The sequence below is a fragment of the Apostichopus japonicus genome, chromosome 10, assembly GCF_037975245.1.
Source record: "Apostichopus japonicus isolate 1M-3 chromosome 10, ASM3797524v1, whole genome shotgun sequence".
NCBI lineage: Eukaryota > Metazoa > Echinodermata > Holothuroidea > Aspidochirotida > Stichopodidae > Apostichopus > Apostichopus japonicus.
The window spans coordinates 16562645-16578240 of NC_092570.1; the positions used below are offsets into that span (position 1 = coordinate 16562645).

Here is a 15596-nt window from a genome sequence, read left to right on the forward strand (position 1 = left end):
AAGGTTGCAGAGGAGTCCACTTATGGACAATTTAGATTGGAATATGCCCACGAAACTTCAAAGAATCAACTTGAAAGAAGCTAATACAGGTCACTGGAGATCAATCTGAGGTCAAAGGTCACCCAAATGCAGGTCGACTATTGTATTACAATAGCGTAACTGCCAACCTTGATGGACATTTGGTTCTCAAGGTATTGCAAAAATACTAGTTTTTGACCCCTGATTGACCTTTGTTGACATTGGATCACATGACTGTTATGTTTTGAAACAATCCCTTACCCCATTCACAACTAGTCCCAAAATATCAACCTTGTCGGACCCTGTCAATGGTAGTTTCACAAGTTATTGAGAAAAACTAGGCCAACATTACAGCCAACTCCATGAAGTGAAAGCAACCTTGACCTAGTTTCTCCTTGGCAGCTGGCCAAGAAATGTTTTGAAATTCGTGGTACCTGTACAACTTACTGTACATCCAACCAGAACTACCAATGATCTACAAACATTTTCTAGAGAAGGCATGCTTCGCCATTCAAGTGCACTATTCCATCGAAATCACATCAACTCTAGCAAAATATCCATACGGATGAGTGACAAGTGTTGCAGTAGCTCTAGCACTTTTATATATCTATGGTCTGCAAGCAAGCCTTGGAAGACACTGTTACATACACACATGTATGTAGCTATGTACATAGCAATTCAGAACTTCTAGCGACACACTTAGGTCAATGGGGATATTGTCGCGAGTTCAGATTCAAATCTACGGATGCCCGTAAGATCATTTTCAATTGTCAATAGGCTCTCCTATTCTTATGAGGCGAATCGCCCATGTCATCTACTTATAGGCTGGACGATGGGAGATACCGTATATTATGAAAAGGTTTTTACAAGTTGACCCCTGGTGACCCTAAATGACCTTCGACATCCACCAAAAACGATAGGCTTTTTGTACTTAATGTGGTCAACCTATATACCAAAAATGAAATCAATCCAAGCTTTGCTTCTTGAGATATCATGTTTACAAGCTTTTCACTATTTGACCCCTGGTGACCCCAAGTGACCTATGACCTACACCAAAAACAATAGGCTTCATGTACTAAATGTGGTACTTCTACATACAAAATATGAGATCAGTCCAAGCTTTGTTTGTTGAGATATTATGTTTACAAGCTTTTCACTATTTGACCCCTGGTGACCTTAAATGACCTCTGACCTACACCAAAAATAATAGGCTTCTTGTACTCAATAAGGTACTCCTATGTACCAAATATGAGAACTGTCCAAGCTTCCTTTCTTGAGATACCGTGTTTACAAGCTGGGCGTCACAAACGCCCACACACACACGCATGATTGCAAAGGTTACGATTATCATCGAAACCAAAAAGGATTGCGATCACACCATTTATATCCAATATCAAAATTGATAAATTCTCATTCTTGATTGCTTCCATAGAGCCATCAAAAAAATTTGGTAATTATGTTACATTGTAGGCCCTGATATTTCATGGAGGAGAATGTCCCAACGTAGGAGGCTGTTACATAAATTGCCTAAAGAAATGGGCAATAAAATATCTTGAATGTGTCATAAACATACAGAATTACATGGTTAAAATTTGACCGATCTTTAGTTCCCTGTAGGGTTTTGAAATTAACTTCACTGATTGTTTTGTGTTAATTCACCTTTAAGTATAACTGCCATCATATGCAGGTGTAATAGTTTAAGAATGAAGTTATACTTGTCATCGGAATATTTGTCTTACTGATGATTGAATGTAAAACCGGACTATTTTGGCCAAAGTTTTGGAGGGATCAAGTGAGATTACAAATTATCGATATTATTTTATGACTACGTTTTATCTTTTATGTAGTGAAGCTGTGTCAGTTTGTAAAAGGGTGAGATATTAGTTTGAAGGATATTGATTCTCCCCTCCCCCCCACTCACCCTGCTACCCGTACAACAATTTACAGCCTGCTCACAAATTCAATCCCACCCAGGGCCCACTCTTTCCTCTGGGTGTGCTCACTTGCACAGTTTACTCATAATTACTGGACCTTTCCTATTTGAGCTTGTCCAGCAAATATCACCTCAAGAAAATGTTTGAATCGAAAAACCTGACAGTTTAAGCTCTAGTAGTAAAGGAATTCCCCTTTATGTAAAGCTCATCCAGGGATGTATTCAAAATATTATTGTTATACACGAAGGATACTACCAGTTTGTTGTTATATGCAGTGACTATTAAAGACTAAACATTAGTGTCTTTGGGAGAAAGGCAGACGAAACCAAATTTGCTTTTCAAACGACTTCAACAGAAGTAGTCTTTCCCAATTGATGAAATATAAATGTTATTGTATGTCTGGAAGACTTGTTTGCATTGTCAATACTCCCCCCCCCCCCCAAGAAAAAACAACAAAAAGGAAACAAAACGTGTTTACATTCTTGCAGCTGTTTTTTTATTTTTGTTTCATTTTTTATGATATTAAATACCAAAGATTTTATTCCATCCATCCATCCAATCTCTGCACCTATTTAATGCCAGCAGCAGCGTCTAGGCCGATACGTATACAAGATAAAAAACAAATGTCACTATTCTTAATGTAAGTTAACGAAGCAGGCACTACAATAAGACCAAAAGGAAAACAAGTCTACGTGTAAATGGTTTGTTTCAAGCCATCAATCATTTAAGGGTTACCTTTGACAGGAAAGAAGTTGCTAAATATGGCCACAAAAATTCATTAATCTACAGCGACCTCTCTAATCATGTTTTGATTATTTTGAATACCTATTTGCTGGGTATTCATAATTTGCGAGAATATTTGCATTAACAAGGATCCATCTCGACACACGCTGAGCATAGGCAGTCTTGCAAGAATGTCGTTACTATCAAGCACTGCTTCAGCTTGGTCTAATTACTCTCCCTTATAATCACTTTTTACTGATCAATCAAACAGTCTGAAGCAGAAATTGCACTATTAAGATCTTAAAAACAAAAAGAGCTGAATAAAATCCAAATGATGGGAATGTGACGACCACAATGACCCCATGCATTTCAAGCGGCAAAAACTCAAAACAAATTCTAATATGTTGGAAATATATTGTGAATGAAAGATTTCCACATTAAAAAAGGGCAATTTTAGCAGAATTGAAATTACAAGAGCACCTTACAAAATATTGTAAATTTATTCATGTGTTTGAATGGAAATTTTCTATCAAATATTTACTATAAATACAAATGAAATCACCAGTGGGAAGGGGTAGGCAAAGTTCATCAATTTTTTTTTCATTTGAATTACTTCATTGAATTTCACCACTTTTTCCGGATTTTTCTGTCCATGATACCGTTATCAATTTTTTTGCCTTCTATTCAGAACAGTCCAGTGCTGTTGTGTGACCATCATAAACACAGATATACATATCATATATTGTCTTTTCGATTTTCCAGAGCCATACCTCATCTTGCGGCCTAACTAGTTTAATGTGACTTGGACAAAGGCATAAACAAATGTAAAAATTGTCAACAAAATTGGACTAGCAATATTTTTCGATAAGCACATGCACACTTTGTGGAGTGTCATACACAACATCCACATGGGAGCACATTTAACAACAGTGTAGGTTAAGGGATAGGATCTCAAGCACTAACCTCCATTTAGCAACAGTGTAGGCTAGGAGGCGATCTCAAGCACTGACCTCCACTTAACAACAGTGTAGGCTAGGAGGCAATTTCAAGCACTGACCTCCACTTAACAACAGTGTAGGCTAGGAGGCGATCTCAAGCACTGACCTCCACTTAACAACAGTGTAGGCTAGGAGGCGATCTCAAGCACTGACCTCCACTTAACAACAGTGTAGGCTAGGAGGCGATCTCAAGCACTGACCTCTACTTAACAACAGTGTAGGCTAGGAGGCGATCTCAAGCACTGACCTCCATTAAACAGCAGTGTAGACTAGGGGAGGATCTCAAGCACTAACCTTAGGAATAGCTTTAGTACACTTAACAACGGAACTAGGAAACTCTATTTTGATACTGTGGCTCATGACCATTGAAACATCCTATCAATGACATGGTTGAATCAGGATCATCTACTAATGGCTGGACATATATCTAATCTGCTAGCACATAAGACCTTCTTTTTCTGGTCACTGACTCAAGTAGGTGGCGTATATGGGATTCAAACGTGGGGAGTGGGAGGGAGCAAAATTAGATATTTTCTCCAACTGAGGTGGATACAGGACTTTATAAAGGCGAGGATATGGGATGTAGGAGTTGTGAAGCCAAATGGAAGGGCTTAGATATCAAATGGTGCATTCTGTGGAATACTTAAACCAGACATTAGGTCTAAATACTATGTTGTGCTAATAAATACTTTTGTGTGAGAATGAAAAAATCGTGTAACCCCCCCCCCCCCGTCCCACACCCTGGGACCAGAGGAGTGGTCTAATTCCTAGACTGAACATTTTTCCAAAGTGACGATGTAGGTCCCCCTGCTCGCCTCTCCCCCAACCCCAACCCTTTTGAACATGCCAACTGGATCAAGTTTAATTCTACCCAAAACATTCTGTGCTATCCCAAAACTTGTCACCAATATCCTAGTCAGATATCTATGCACCATTAATACAATGGCATACAATATACATTTATACCCTCTAACAAGTTAACCCCTGCTTAAGTAGCAGTACACTTAAGTTTACAACAAAACAAATATATATATTTATATTTTAAGTCTTGGAAAAAAAAAAAAAAAGGAAAAAAGTACGATACAATTATAACAATACCTGAATTTTGCATACTTTGAAATATAGATTTGTTGTTACTAGTGAATTATTCCCTAATATACAGATAAATTAATACATAACATGTTACAGTGAGTAAAGTGTGTAATTGAAGTAAATATAAATACACCATATTATCATTATTGATTATTATTTATAAATGCCTTAGATATATAGCAAAGTACATAAAATATGTGAAAGCCTTGAGTTTATTTACACCCCAGCAGGGGGGTATTGACCAATCCCAAAATTCATGACCCCATCATGCACCAAGCTGTATTTAGAGACAAAACCAGGAAGAATTCGGTCAGTAGAGGGGAGTTGGGGGAAGGGGGTTTTTGAGGGGAGGGGAAGACAGAGACTCATCTAGGATGACTACTGACTAAATCAATATTTTTGGCACAACAAGTTGACCATGAATAGCAAGTAAAGATGGCAGAATTGAACAAATGCCCAAATTTTCAGTAACATCCCAGTAAAGTAAGAAAAAAACACTAAAACTAATGTTATTCTGGTTTGAACAAAACTCGGGTGATTAAATCAAGTTTTGCTAAAAACCGACCGGCTTCATTTTGCTACTTTTTCCCAGCTTTGCAGAAGTGATCAAACAGTTATGAAAAAAAGAGGATTGCAATTTATCAAATGAAAACTGTAATAAGTCTTAAAAAAAAGGAAAACGAAAGAGAAAAAAGTACTATGCGCGATCGGATAAATGCGGTGGCATTAGAGGCAATGGAACAAAACACAATTGGTTTAATACTGTATAAACTGGACACCTCATGCTACATACAACGTGTCACATGTAAACTTCCATGCAAGATTTGCCACTAAAGCTAACACAAAACAGTTGCTTAGCTACAACAAATTTTGATCATGGACAAGAACAAAGCTCTACCGTGTAATTTAATAACTTATGCATGAGTGTGTGATCTGAGATTACAGAAACCCATAACATGGATAACATCATAATATCACTTGCACAATATCACACACTCAGCACAACACAACATAAAGCAGGCTCCATCGTGGGGGCTTCGAAGAAGTTCTACAAAACCATAGCTCTCCCTGGCTGCAATTTAGGAGCTAAAACAATATTAAGAATTATACATTAGTGATAACAATTTGTTTTTAATCACGAAAAAAGTAGAATAAAAAGTTGTGTTAATGATCAAGGTGTTGCATAGAAGTGAAATGAAACGATGAGGCCACAAAAGCCTACCGGATGTGAATTTTCTGCATTTTTGATGATAATTGAAGCTGATAAATATTACGTTATTTTCTATTTGTGGAAAATCGATAAAGGTTTGTGATGTATTAATTCACCGTTTTCTGTTTAATTGAGGACAGAACTAACACCTATCAATAATTCATTAATATTTTATTCATAAAAAAATCATGGCAAACTTTTTAAGATATACTTTGTATGGAATACATTTCCTTATGGTAAACTGTCATTTACATTTAAGAGACCCTTTGAAACCAGGAGGCCACATCCATAATCTCCTATGTGTGCCTACCCCCCCCCCTCCCATCCTCCCAAAAAATATAAACCCTTACCTCCTTTCTCCTAGAAGAGTTTACCCTAGCACACACAAAATACACACTTGTCCCTCACAGGAATCCCAGACTTGTTAAAATGGTTTCTCAACTTCCTCACAAGGAACCTCCCAGTACCCTCACCCTCACTGCCCCCCCCCTCCCTCCCAAAACCCATCATCACTACCTCTTGTCCCACAAGAACATATTAAACAAGAGATAAGAATACCCCCTAGTCTTGTGAGAGTAATTAAAGTCAAAGTGAAATGCGATTTTAGATTTTAAAACAGCATCAAGGATGGATTAAGTAATTGTGTTCGTGAAGACATGAAGTAAAAGATTTTTGCAACGTTCGGCAAGGCCACTTTAGGGTTTAACATGGAAGAAGAGTTGACCAAGACTCTTGAACTCAGACCTACGACTCCGGTCACTGAATGTCACCATCCCCCGGTCACTGGGAATGGTGGACTCTGATTGTAAACCAAGACTCTTGAACTCAGACCTACCACTCCGGTCACTGAAAGTCACCATCCCCCGGTCACTGGTAATGGTGGACTCTGATTGTAAACCAAGTCTCTTGAACTCAGACCTACCACTCCGGTCACTGAATGTCAGCATGACTCCAGTCACTGGGAATGGTGGACTCTGGTTGTAAACCAAGTCTCTTGAACTCTGACCTACGACTCCGGTCACTGAAAGTCACCGTCCCCCGGTCACTGGGAATGATGGACTCTGGTTGTTGACTCAGACTCTGGTCACTAAGTGTCACCATTCCCCATCACAGGGAATGGTGGGCTCTGGCTGAGGTCTTCTAGAGTGAGGGCAGACTTCTTATCAAGGCTCACGGATATGATATCCTCGGCAGGTTCAAAATCGTCTTCATAATCTCTGCAACCATGGGAGGAGAAGAAAAAGGCATTTTGATGGCCATCAGCACTTTGAATCATGGGTAGCTGAATACTGATGGTGGCTATAACCCCTGGTCTCCCACCACTCACCCCCCTACCCCCTCCTCCTCAGCATCCTTAACACCCTCCCACAAGTTGCTTAAGATGCAAAGTTAGAAAATTTTGCCATTAAATCACTCATTGTAAATCATAAATGTTATTCATATATATCTATGATCATATGATATTTGAACTTTGTTAGAGCATATGTCAGAAATGAAATAAATTTTAAATCCTTGATTGAAAATTGTGCAAGTAAAAAACTTAGGTACAATACTATACTTAGTTTGCAAACATTAACCTTTCAAACGGCTCATCTGCATTTACGAGGTAATTCCACCTATCCAGCATTACTCAACAACAAATTGCCATTGATCAAACCAAAACTAACCGACCAAAGAGAGGGTTAATTAACGAGCAGTAATTAACGACTTTGCTTTAACCCTCCCATGATTTCCCTCCCATCCATACAGACTTAACTATGTGAAAACCAAAAATGAAAATAGATTTACGACGTTCAACTTTTACTTCAATACTCCAAACGAAACTTGGCTCACAAATTTCCTGCACCTCTACACGGATATCAGTGCCAGATGTAAAGCTATTGAGCAGTTACAGGAAATATAAGGATCTACACATATCCTTGCTCAAACAATCACCCGATTTGATCCTGTTTTCTGTCACATTCTCCTTTTTTATTGTGTAAAAGTAAGTTGGCCTGACATTTCGATCCTAGCAGGATCTTCTTCACAGGCTATATGACAAGTAACAGTAACAGAAGGTACAAAAACACACATTCTCACTTTTCTCAAAAGATGCCTTGGTGCCCCTTCAAAGTTTTGAAAATGGTCTTTGTGCCCTTTTCATAGCTGCAAATTTGCCATTGTGCCGTGTCTTTTTGATAAAAAACAAATACCCAAGACAATTTAGGACTTTCCCTAAGGCTTTAACACCTTCTCGATTCTTAATTCGAACCCCGGCGTACTTCTCGTCCACAGACATGATGCGAAATGATCGCTACGTACCCATCCTCCAACTGTTCCTCGTCCAGCTCGCCATCCTCGTCCTGGCCTCCGCCTCCCTCCTCTGCGACCAATATTTCGTACTCCTCTGCAGCGTACTTCTCCCAGTCTGTCATCTCAGGTTCCTCGCTATTTGGATCCTGTCGAGATGAAAAAAAAAACAAATCCCATCAAACCCTCAAGTACGTCATCAAACAGAGTTTACTGAGATAACCTCTCAAGTCTCTTAAGTCGGGAAGGGGATGATTTAGATATTTTTACCACTGACATATATGCAACTTCCACGAAATGTACCCTTGTTTACCAAAGTAATCAAGTTTCAAACAAAGACGTATCCATCGTTGTATAATTGGAATGGTAGATTTGAAAGGACGGGAGCAGTGACCAGGCCGTTGAGTGGCACTGGGGAGGGGGGGGGCGGCGCAGTGCAAGAATGTATGAGACAAGTAAGTGAGAATAGAATTAAATATATCTTTCGTAGCATTTGGAACTAAAGTACCGACTGGCTTCTGCTTTCAGTCAGCACGAAAATAAAACTGCCCAAATCAAAAAACATGTATAAATAGTTCTGCAACAAGGATCAACTATTAAACCTTTACCCAACAAGACTTGCTGCACTTCATGAACGTTTTTTTCCCCTCTCGCAACATGTTTCAATTTTGCATAATATGCTTTTGCCAGACTCCCAGCTTACTTAGATATAAACGTAAAGACTAGCAAGTGTTCACCCTTGTAGATGCAAACGGGTCTCTTTGTTCATGCTCCAAGAATTTATCCATGTTGATGAAAGTATCGAAAAAGATGTACGCTAATTTACAGGACTTCAGGTCACATAGGGATATTTTGTCCGGGCAGCTTGGTTTCACAAGGTCCAGCATCTAAAGTAGAAAGAGGAACGAAAACAAGATTAGAATGATTTGAAACCTCTTCAGTAACGGTTTTAGGACTTGCTTGCCAAACGTGCCATATATTTGGCATGTGTTCAAACTAAGGACAGCACACTAGATATCTTTTAGCATAGTAACAGAAAGCTACAAGTTTATTACTGAAGCCAGTCAATTTCAAAGAAAGTCATTCACCCAGACACTTATCTATATTTATTTGTCTTTAATATTACATTGAGAAAACGAAAAAAAAATCCGAACTTATTAGCCCTTTCCTTAATTGGAAAAAACGAGGTAACTAGTCAAGCTATGGAAAAGGAATTCTTTTTAGAAATAAACTATCAAAAATTTACAAACCTCAACTCCCAACTGCTTTGGAGATTGCATTCCTTATACTGCCAAGGGTTCACACCCAACCCCTCCCCGTCAAGGGTTCACACCTATCACCTCCCCCCTCACCTCCCCTCCTGGCTATATAGATACTGAAAGGAATCCTACCAAGTAATTTACTATTGCCAAAATGGTTAAATTGGCTGGAGATAAGTCTAATCACTTGATGAAAGTAATTGAGTTCAATATAAATTCAAATTAATTTGTGCTGATCTCATCAAAAAATTTCATCAAATCACTACAATAAATGCCACACTTGCAATCATAAAGGAAAGATAAACTATACGATCTAAGTATCCTGTTGAAATTTTGCATTCAATTCCTAAAATGCTGATTTGCTGGCCAATAACAGTCACCGATATCACAACTTGTACCTAAAGTAAACTTGAACTGAAAAGTCTGTCGTCATAGATACACACTGAATGCAACAACAACAAATGTCACCAAGATGCCAACATTGTGGTCCTGATTTTACGGACCAGTCCAAAAACTAGTCTACAATCCCACTTTGAATATTTTCACGAAAGAGAAGTACCTACCTGACATAAACAATCTTCAAACGGTAGTGTTTCAATGCCCATGTTCTCCATCCGTATCAGCTGTTCTTCGTAGAAATATTCCAGTTCGTACATCGAGATGTAGCCGTCCCCATCGATGTCCATTATACGAAACCAATACTCTATGCTGAAGAGATAAAATAAAAATGAATAAATAAAAATCAAAAGAGGCGTTTGTTAGGTCGGGAAATCATCAAAGTGTCTCCTAAATATTTAAAACTATTGAAAATTGACTTTTTTCAACAGTTTGAACAGGGTTTGCCAGTTTGCCAAATAAGACTTTTCAAGGGTAAAGTTAAAACATTGAAGTTGAAGGTTTACAGTCTTGTTTGAGGCCAAGGCCCCCTCACACGACTTTACAACACTTAACCCCTGGTCATTGGTAACCTGTCACACCAACCTACACCAAAGTGTGCACAAATCAATCAATATCTCCTGGGACACCACAGTGCACCACGTCCACGTGTCCCCTGGGGGACTTCCCATAGGGTCATACACCTGGGTGAAGAGGGTCAATGGAGATAAAGTGTCTTGCCCGGGGACACAACGCAATGATCTGGCCAGGACTCGAACCTGCACACCTTAAGTCACAAGTCCACTGCCTTAACCGTTTGACCACATTGCTCTCAAAGATAATTGTCACAGCAAATATAAAGGTATTGGTTTACATATTCTCTGAAACCTCACCTCATTGGAGTTTTCTTGTCCTCTTCCGATAACATAAAAAATACAAACTCTGTGTAACTCATTAGACCCTCCGTTACCGACCTTGGACTACGGAGTAAAATGAAGGAAAATCAAAATTAATCTTTGGTTAACAGCCTTTTGGTTGAAACTCTTGAAGGATAAAATTTAATGACTTTAACTTTTATTTATCAATGTTTAACTACATGCTGTTTCACAGACTATTGACTGGAGTCCAGCAGGATAGCATAGATTTTGTAAAAATATAAGGATAGTCATTCATGTCTGTTGTTTTCAGCTGTATTACTCTGACACAGAGCTACAGGCCACCCTACCCGTTCTGCCCAACCCCACCCCAGACGACACCTCCCTAAAACTTAAGATCAAAAATAGACTTGTTTGTGATAATTCAATATGTATAAAAATGAAAAAAACCAAGCTGCAAAATGACAAAAATAAATTAACATTAAAAGTAAACAAACCTTAGTACTGTTCCAGGAGAAAATATTCTGTCAATTATTTTGGGAGATATTGCTGCAAATAAGAAAGCAGAAAGATTATAAAAATAATTTCCCCGTCATTTCATTTTAATGTCAGTTAATTGTCTGGGAATTAGTTAAATCAAGACAAGGCTTTATCTTCCCCAAGGGGCCCTCCCTCGTTCACAAAGGTAGTTAACAATAAACTGACTTGTAGTACAGGTACGGCAGCCCGAGTACAACTACGGGAAGAAGTACCCTTGTTTATTAGTACACGGCTCTAAAGCATGAGTACATCTTATGCTAGTATCTATACTGATTTCCAAAGTGCCCAGAGTACAAGGACGTGTACAAATCCACACAAATTTATGAACTATTGTACTTCTGCATGTATGCTTATTAGTAAGATCAATTTTTTTTTTTGGTGGGTGGGTGGGTGGGGGGGGAGTTTGTGTTGTTTTCTTTGATGCCTGTGTTGCACACTTGTGTATCATGGTCTCAAAAATAAGGATCAAGAGGGAGAAAGTCAATTATTTTTTAGGGAGAGTTAGAAATTACCCGCCATTTCCATTGGACATGGCAGGGAACCAAAGCAGTTTTCAAAAGTGCACCGAGACAATTTGCAACGGTTGCAAAACGGCACCATTTAGGCATTTTCTCAAACGGCGAGAAAAAGCAAGTGCAGAAATGACAGAAAATTTGAAAAATTTATGCGATCGTATGTATAAAAGTCCAGAGACTGCTTAATTAGCTGTTCTCTTGTGCAAATATCGCTGGAGTTGCAGAAAATTTTGAGCCTTGGTGTTAGTTTGATAAATGAAGGAAAATCATTACTATGAGGGCACCTAAGGCAACTTGATCAAATGGGCGTGGAAGTTGTAAGCCGTAGGTAAAACGAAACCTCTGAAGAGCATGGCCGCAAGACGGGCAGAGACTGCAACTCCTCGTCCAATAATTCGAGCCGGTGGTGTATACGTTTTGTGTAGAAAGAGATACATACAATGAAAGAAATCAATTAACTATTACCGTGATCTTGATGCCTTCCTAAATCTTCCTTAGAAATAAGTAAGTCGTGATCCGTGTCAATCTCCCAGAATTTACAGTAAATTACGTAGAAATGTTCGTACGAGAAATATTCCGTAATCTGATTTATATCTTCTTCTTCCTCTAACAGAGCTATGACCTGAAAATATAACAAAAACATGATAATGATGAAAAAAAATTTCTGTGATTTTTCATCATCATCATTGCTAAAATGAGGTAAACATTTGTCTAAAGTTTTCTGCTTGTATTTTGCAATCTTATATTTTCTACCTTATCCAAATATTAATAATGACAACATAATTGTTTAATGAGAAGAGGAGAATTGGGGGGGGGGGTAGGAAACCGAACCTTCCTCAACGGATTGTATGAAAGAAAATGCTAGCGAGGAACATCTCCTCCATGGAGCTAAGAAAAGGCTTCCTACGTTTCAAAGATATCGTAGTCTCAATAACCCAAGGGCATAGGCGGGAAAAATCTGTATTCTAATGTCTGTAAAATTCTTGACCTCGCTCATGCATTACCACACAATGTTATATATTATTAGAACATATTTTATAGTACATTCTGCTTTCTTGAATATTGTATCAACATTTCTTCCACAGTACAATCACCTTCAGTACAAGTCAGTACTTAAAAAGTAAACGTCATTCTACAATTTTTGTTTTTCCCATTTTATGTCTCGAAACACATTTTAAATTCTGGAAGTCATAATGCTCTACCCAGTGAAGTCACACTGAGATACAGCAGGGTTCAATCAATAGCTAGACCATTCATTACAATTCAAACCCTAATGTACCTGATTTGGCTTATTAAGTGCTTATAGAAAGCAGTCCATGAACCAATAGAAAGCCCAGCAAATGTGTAGTAGAGCATTCTCTGTATCAAAATATATTAACACAATATTTGTATTTAATAATACTGTTATGGAACAATAAAAAAAAACTAATAAAAAATAAAAAAATGGAAACAAGCAGGAATGTGGTTTGGCCTGTCACAAACAAGATACATACATACACACACATACACACAAACATACATATATGCACAAACAAGATACATAATATGACATTTGAGTAAAACTATAATACTTACAGCAGGTAGATTACTTTTCTTCAGTTCTGGTAAGGTCATTTTACCTGACCAAGACCTATTTACACAATAAAATATCCTAGCTATTACCTGAGAAGACAATAAAGAAACAGGTCAAAGCTGTTGTAGAAAAAATACTGTGTCATCAATAGAGGAACAATACTGTACAATTTATAACAGGGGCCACAGAGCCACAGTTTTCTTGGGGGAAGAGGGATGTTTTTGGGAAGGGAACGGGTAAGGCTTCAGCCTAAGTCCTGTATAACTGATTGGTGCAAGGTTGTGGGACAGCATCATGGACTAGACTGATATCTTTTGGGGGACAAATTTGGCCTCCTGGGTGCCTATTGTACACCCCTTCCTAACAATTATGTTAATAGCATATAATATATTCCCTTCTATTACTAATTTTAACCATCTTCTGAAAAGAACTCGAGGTCCAGCCCAAAAACTCTTTTTGAAATCAAGTGTTGGCTCTGGAAATTCCCTTGCCCACCCAAGCCCCACTCACCCCTCCCTCCCTCCCAGCTACATATCATACATACAGGAAACATGTATCACTCGAAAGATGGCTGAGTGATCGAGTTGTGAGGGGACAGGTAAGGGAGTAAATCTAATGACTCGTTATGTATTTGCTATTAAAAGCATGACAAACAGCATACTATACTCATGGTATGTATATAACTCGAATGGAATTCTACTCAGCTACATATCATACATATAGGAAACATGTATCACTTTTAAGATGGCAGAGTGATCGGTTGTGAGGGGACAGGTAAGGGAGTAAGCCCAGTAAATCTAATGACTCGTTATGTATTGACTATTAACAGCATGACAAATTGCAGATTATACTCACAGTATGTATATATCTCGAATGGAATTCAGGAGCGTCTTGAAGAAACGTCAAGCCAGGATGGCTATTGACGATATCCTGAAACGGAAGAGACAGAAGGTTTAGCCGTGACCCAGCTGATTGAGAAACAGCTCAGATGAGAGATGACGGAAAAGGAAATGATTTATTTAAACATTAAAAGAGCTTTCCTCCTGCCGTCTGACAACTGATGGAAAATCCGGGATGCTGGAATATGAAACAGCGTAACAGGAAACGTGCGTCCAAGTCTTTTTCTTGGACTGCTGATGAACCGATTCTATCAAAAAGCAGGACTCTGCAGCAGGATCTATGGGACATATTAATCTATTGTGCTGTAGGTCTGATGAGATAATACCTATTGTTTGATATTCATTCATCCTAGCTGAGCAGGACTTTTCAGCATCATGCAGCCAGGCTGCATCTATAGGACATATTAATCTATTGTGGTCCACAGCTTCGCATAATAGGCACTACAGCCTGTAGGTCGATGAGATAATACCTATTTTTTGATATTGATTCATCCTAGCTGAGCAGGACTTTTCAGCATCATGCAGCCAGGCTGCATCTATAGGACATATTAATCTATTGTGCTCCACAGCTTCGCATAATAGGCACTGCAGCCTGTAGGTCTGATGAGATTATACCTATTGTTTGATATTGCTTCATCCTAGCTGAGAAGGACTCTATAGCATCATGCAGCCAGGCTGCATCTATAAGACATATCAGTTAAATTGTGCTCCACAGCTTCTCATAATAGGCACTGCAGCCTGTAGGTATGATGAGATAATACCTATTTTTTGATATTGATTCATCCTACAGTAGCTGAGCAGGACTTTTCAGCATCATGCAGCCAGGCTGCATCTATAAGACATATTAATCTATTGTGCTCCACAGCTTCACATAATAGGCATTGCCGCTTGTAGGTCTGATGAGATAATACCTATTGTTTGATATTGATTCATTCTTGCTGAGCAGGACTCTGCAGCATCATGCAGCTAGGCTGCATCTGTAGGACCTATTAGTATATTGTGCCCCACAGCTTCACACAATAGGCATTGCAGCCTGTGGGTCTGATGAGATAATACCTATTGTTTGATATTGATTCATCCTAGTTGAGCAGGACTCTGCAGCATCATGCAGCCAGGCTGCATCTAAAGGACATATTAGTCTATAGTGCTGTAGGTCTGATGAGATATTACCTATTGTGTGATATTGATTCATCCTAGCTGAGCAGGACTTTTCAGCAAGATGCAGCCTGGCTGCATCTTTTGGACATATTAGTATATTGTGCTCTGCAGCTTCACATAATACTGTAGGCATTGCAG

At 38.7% G+C, this 15596-nt stretch overlaps 1 protein-coding gene across 3 annotated transcripts in view; it reads right to left on the reverse strand.

Moving 5' to 3' along the window:
• Positions 1 to 4727: 4727 nt before the first annotated feature.
• Positions 4728 to 15596, reverse strand: part of LOC139974652 (serine/threonine-protein phosphatase 2A regulatory subunit B'' subunit beta-like) — a 31186-nt gene continuing 20317 nt past the window's right edge. For all 3 annotated transcript variants that reach the window (XM_071981883.1, XM_071981882.1, XM_071981881.1), the window contains exons 6-14: positions 14257 to 14331; positions 13404 to 13490; positions 12294 to 12450; positions 11271 to 11322; positions 10792 to 10878; positions 10087 to 10231; positions 9002 to 9151; positions 8277 to 8413; positions 4728 to 7192 (exon numbers count right to left, since the gene is read on the reverse strand). In XM_071981883.1, coding sequence (XP_071837984.1) covers positions 7063 to 7192; positions 8277 to 8413; positions 9002 to 9151; positions 10087 to 10231; positions 10792 to 10878; positions 11271 to 11322; positions 12294 to 12450; positions 13404 to 13490; positions 14257 to 14331 — 1020 coding nt within the window. In that variant the 3' untranslated portion in view covers positions 4728 to 7062. The remainder of the gene's footprint in view (positions 7193 to 8276; positions 8414 to 9001; positions 9152 to 10086; positions 10232 to 10791; positions 10879 to 11270; positions 11323 to 12293; positions 12451 to 13403; positions 13491 to 14256; positions 14332 to 15596) is intronic.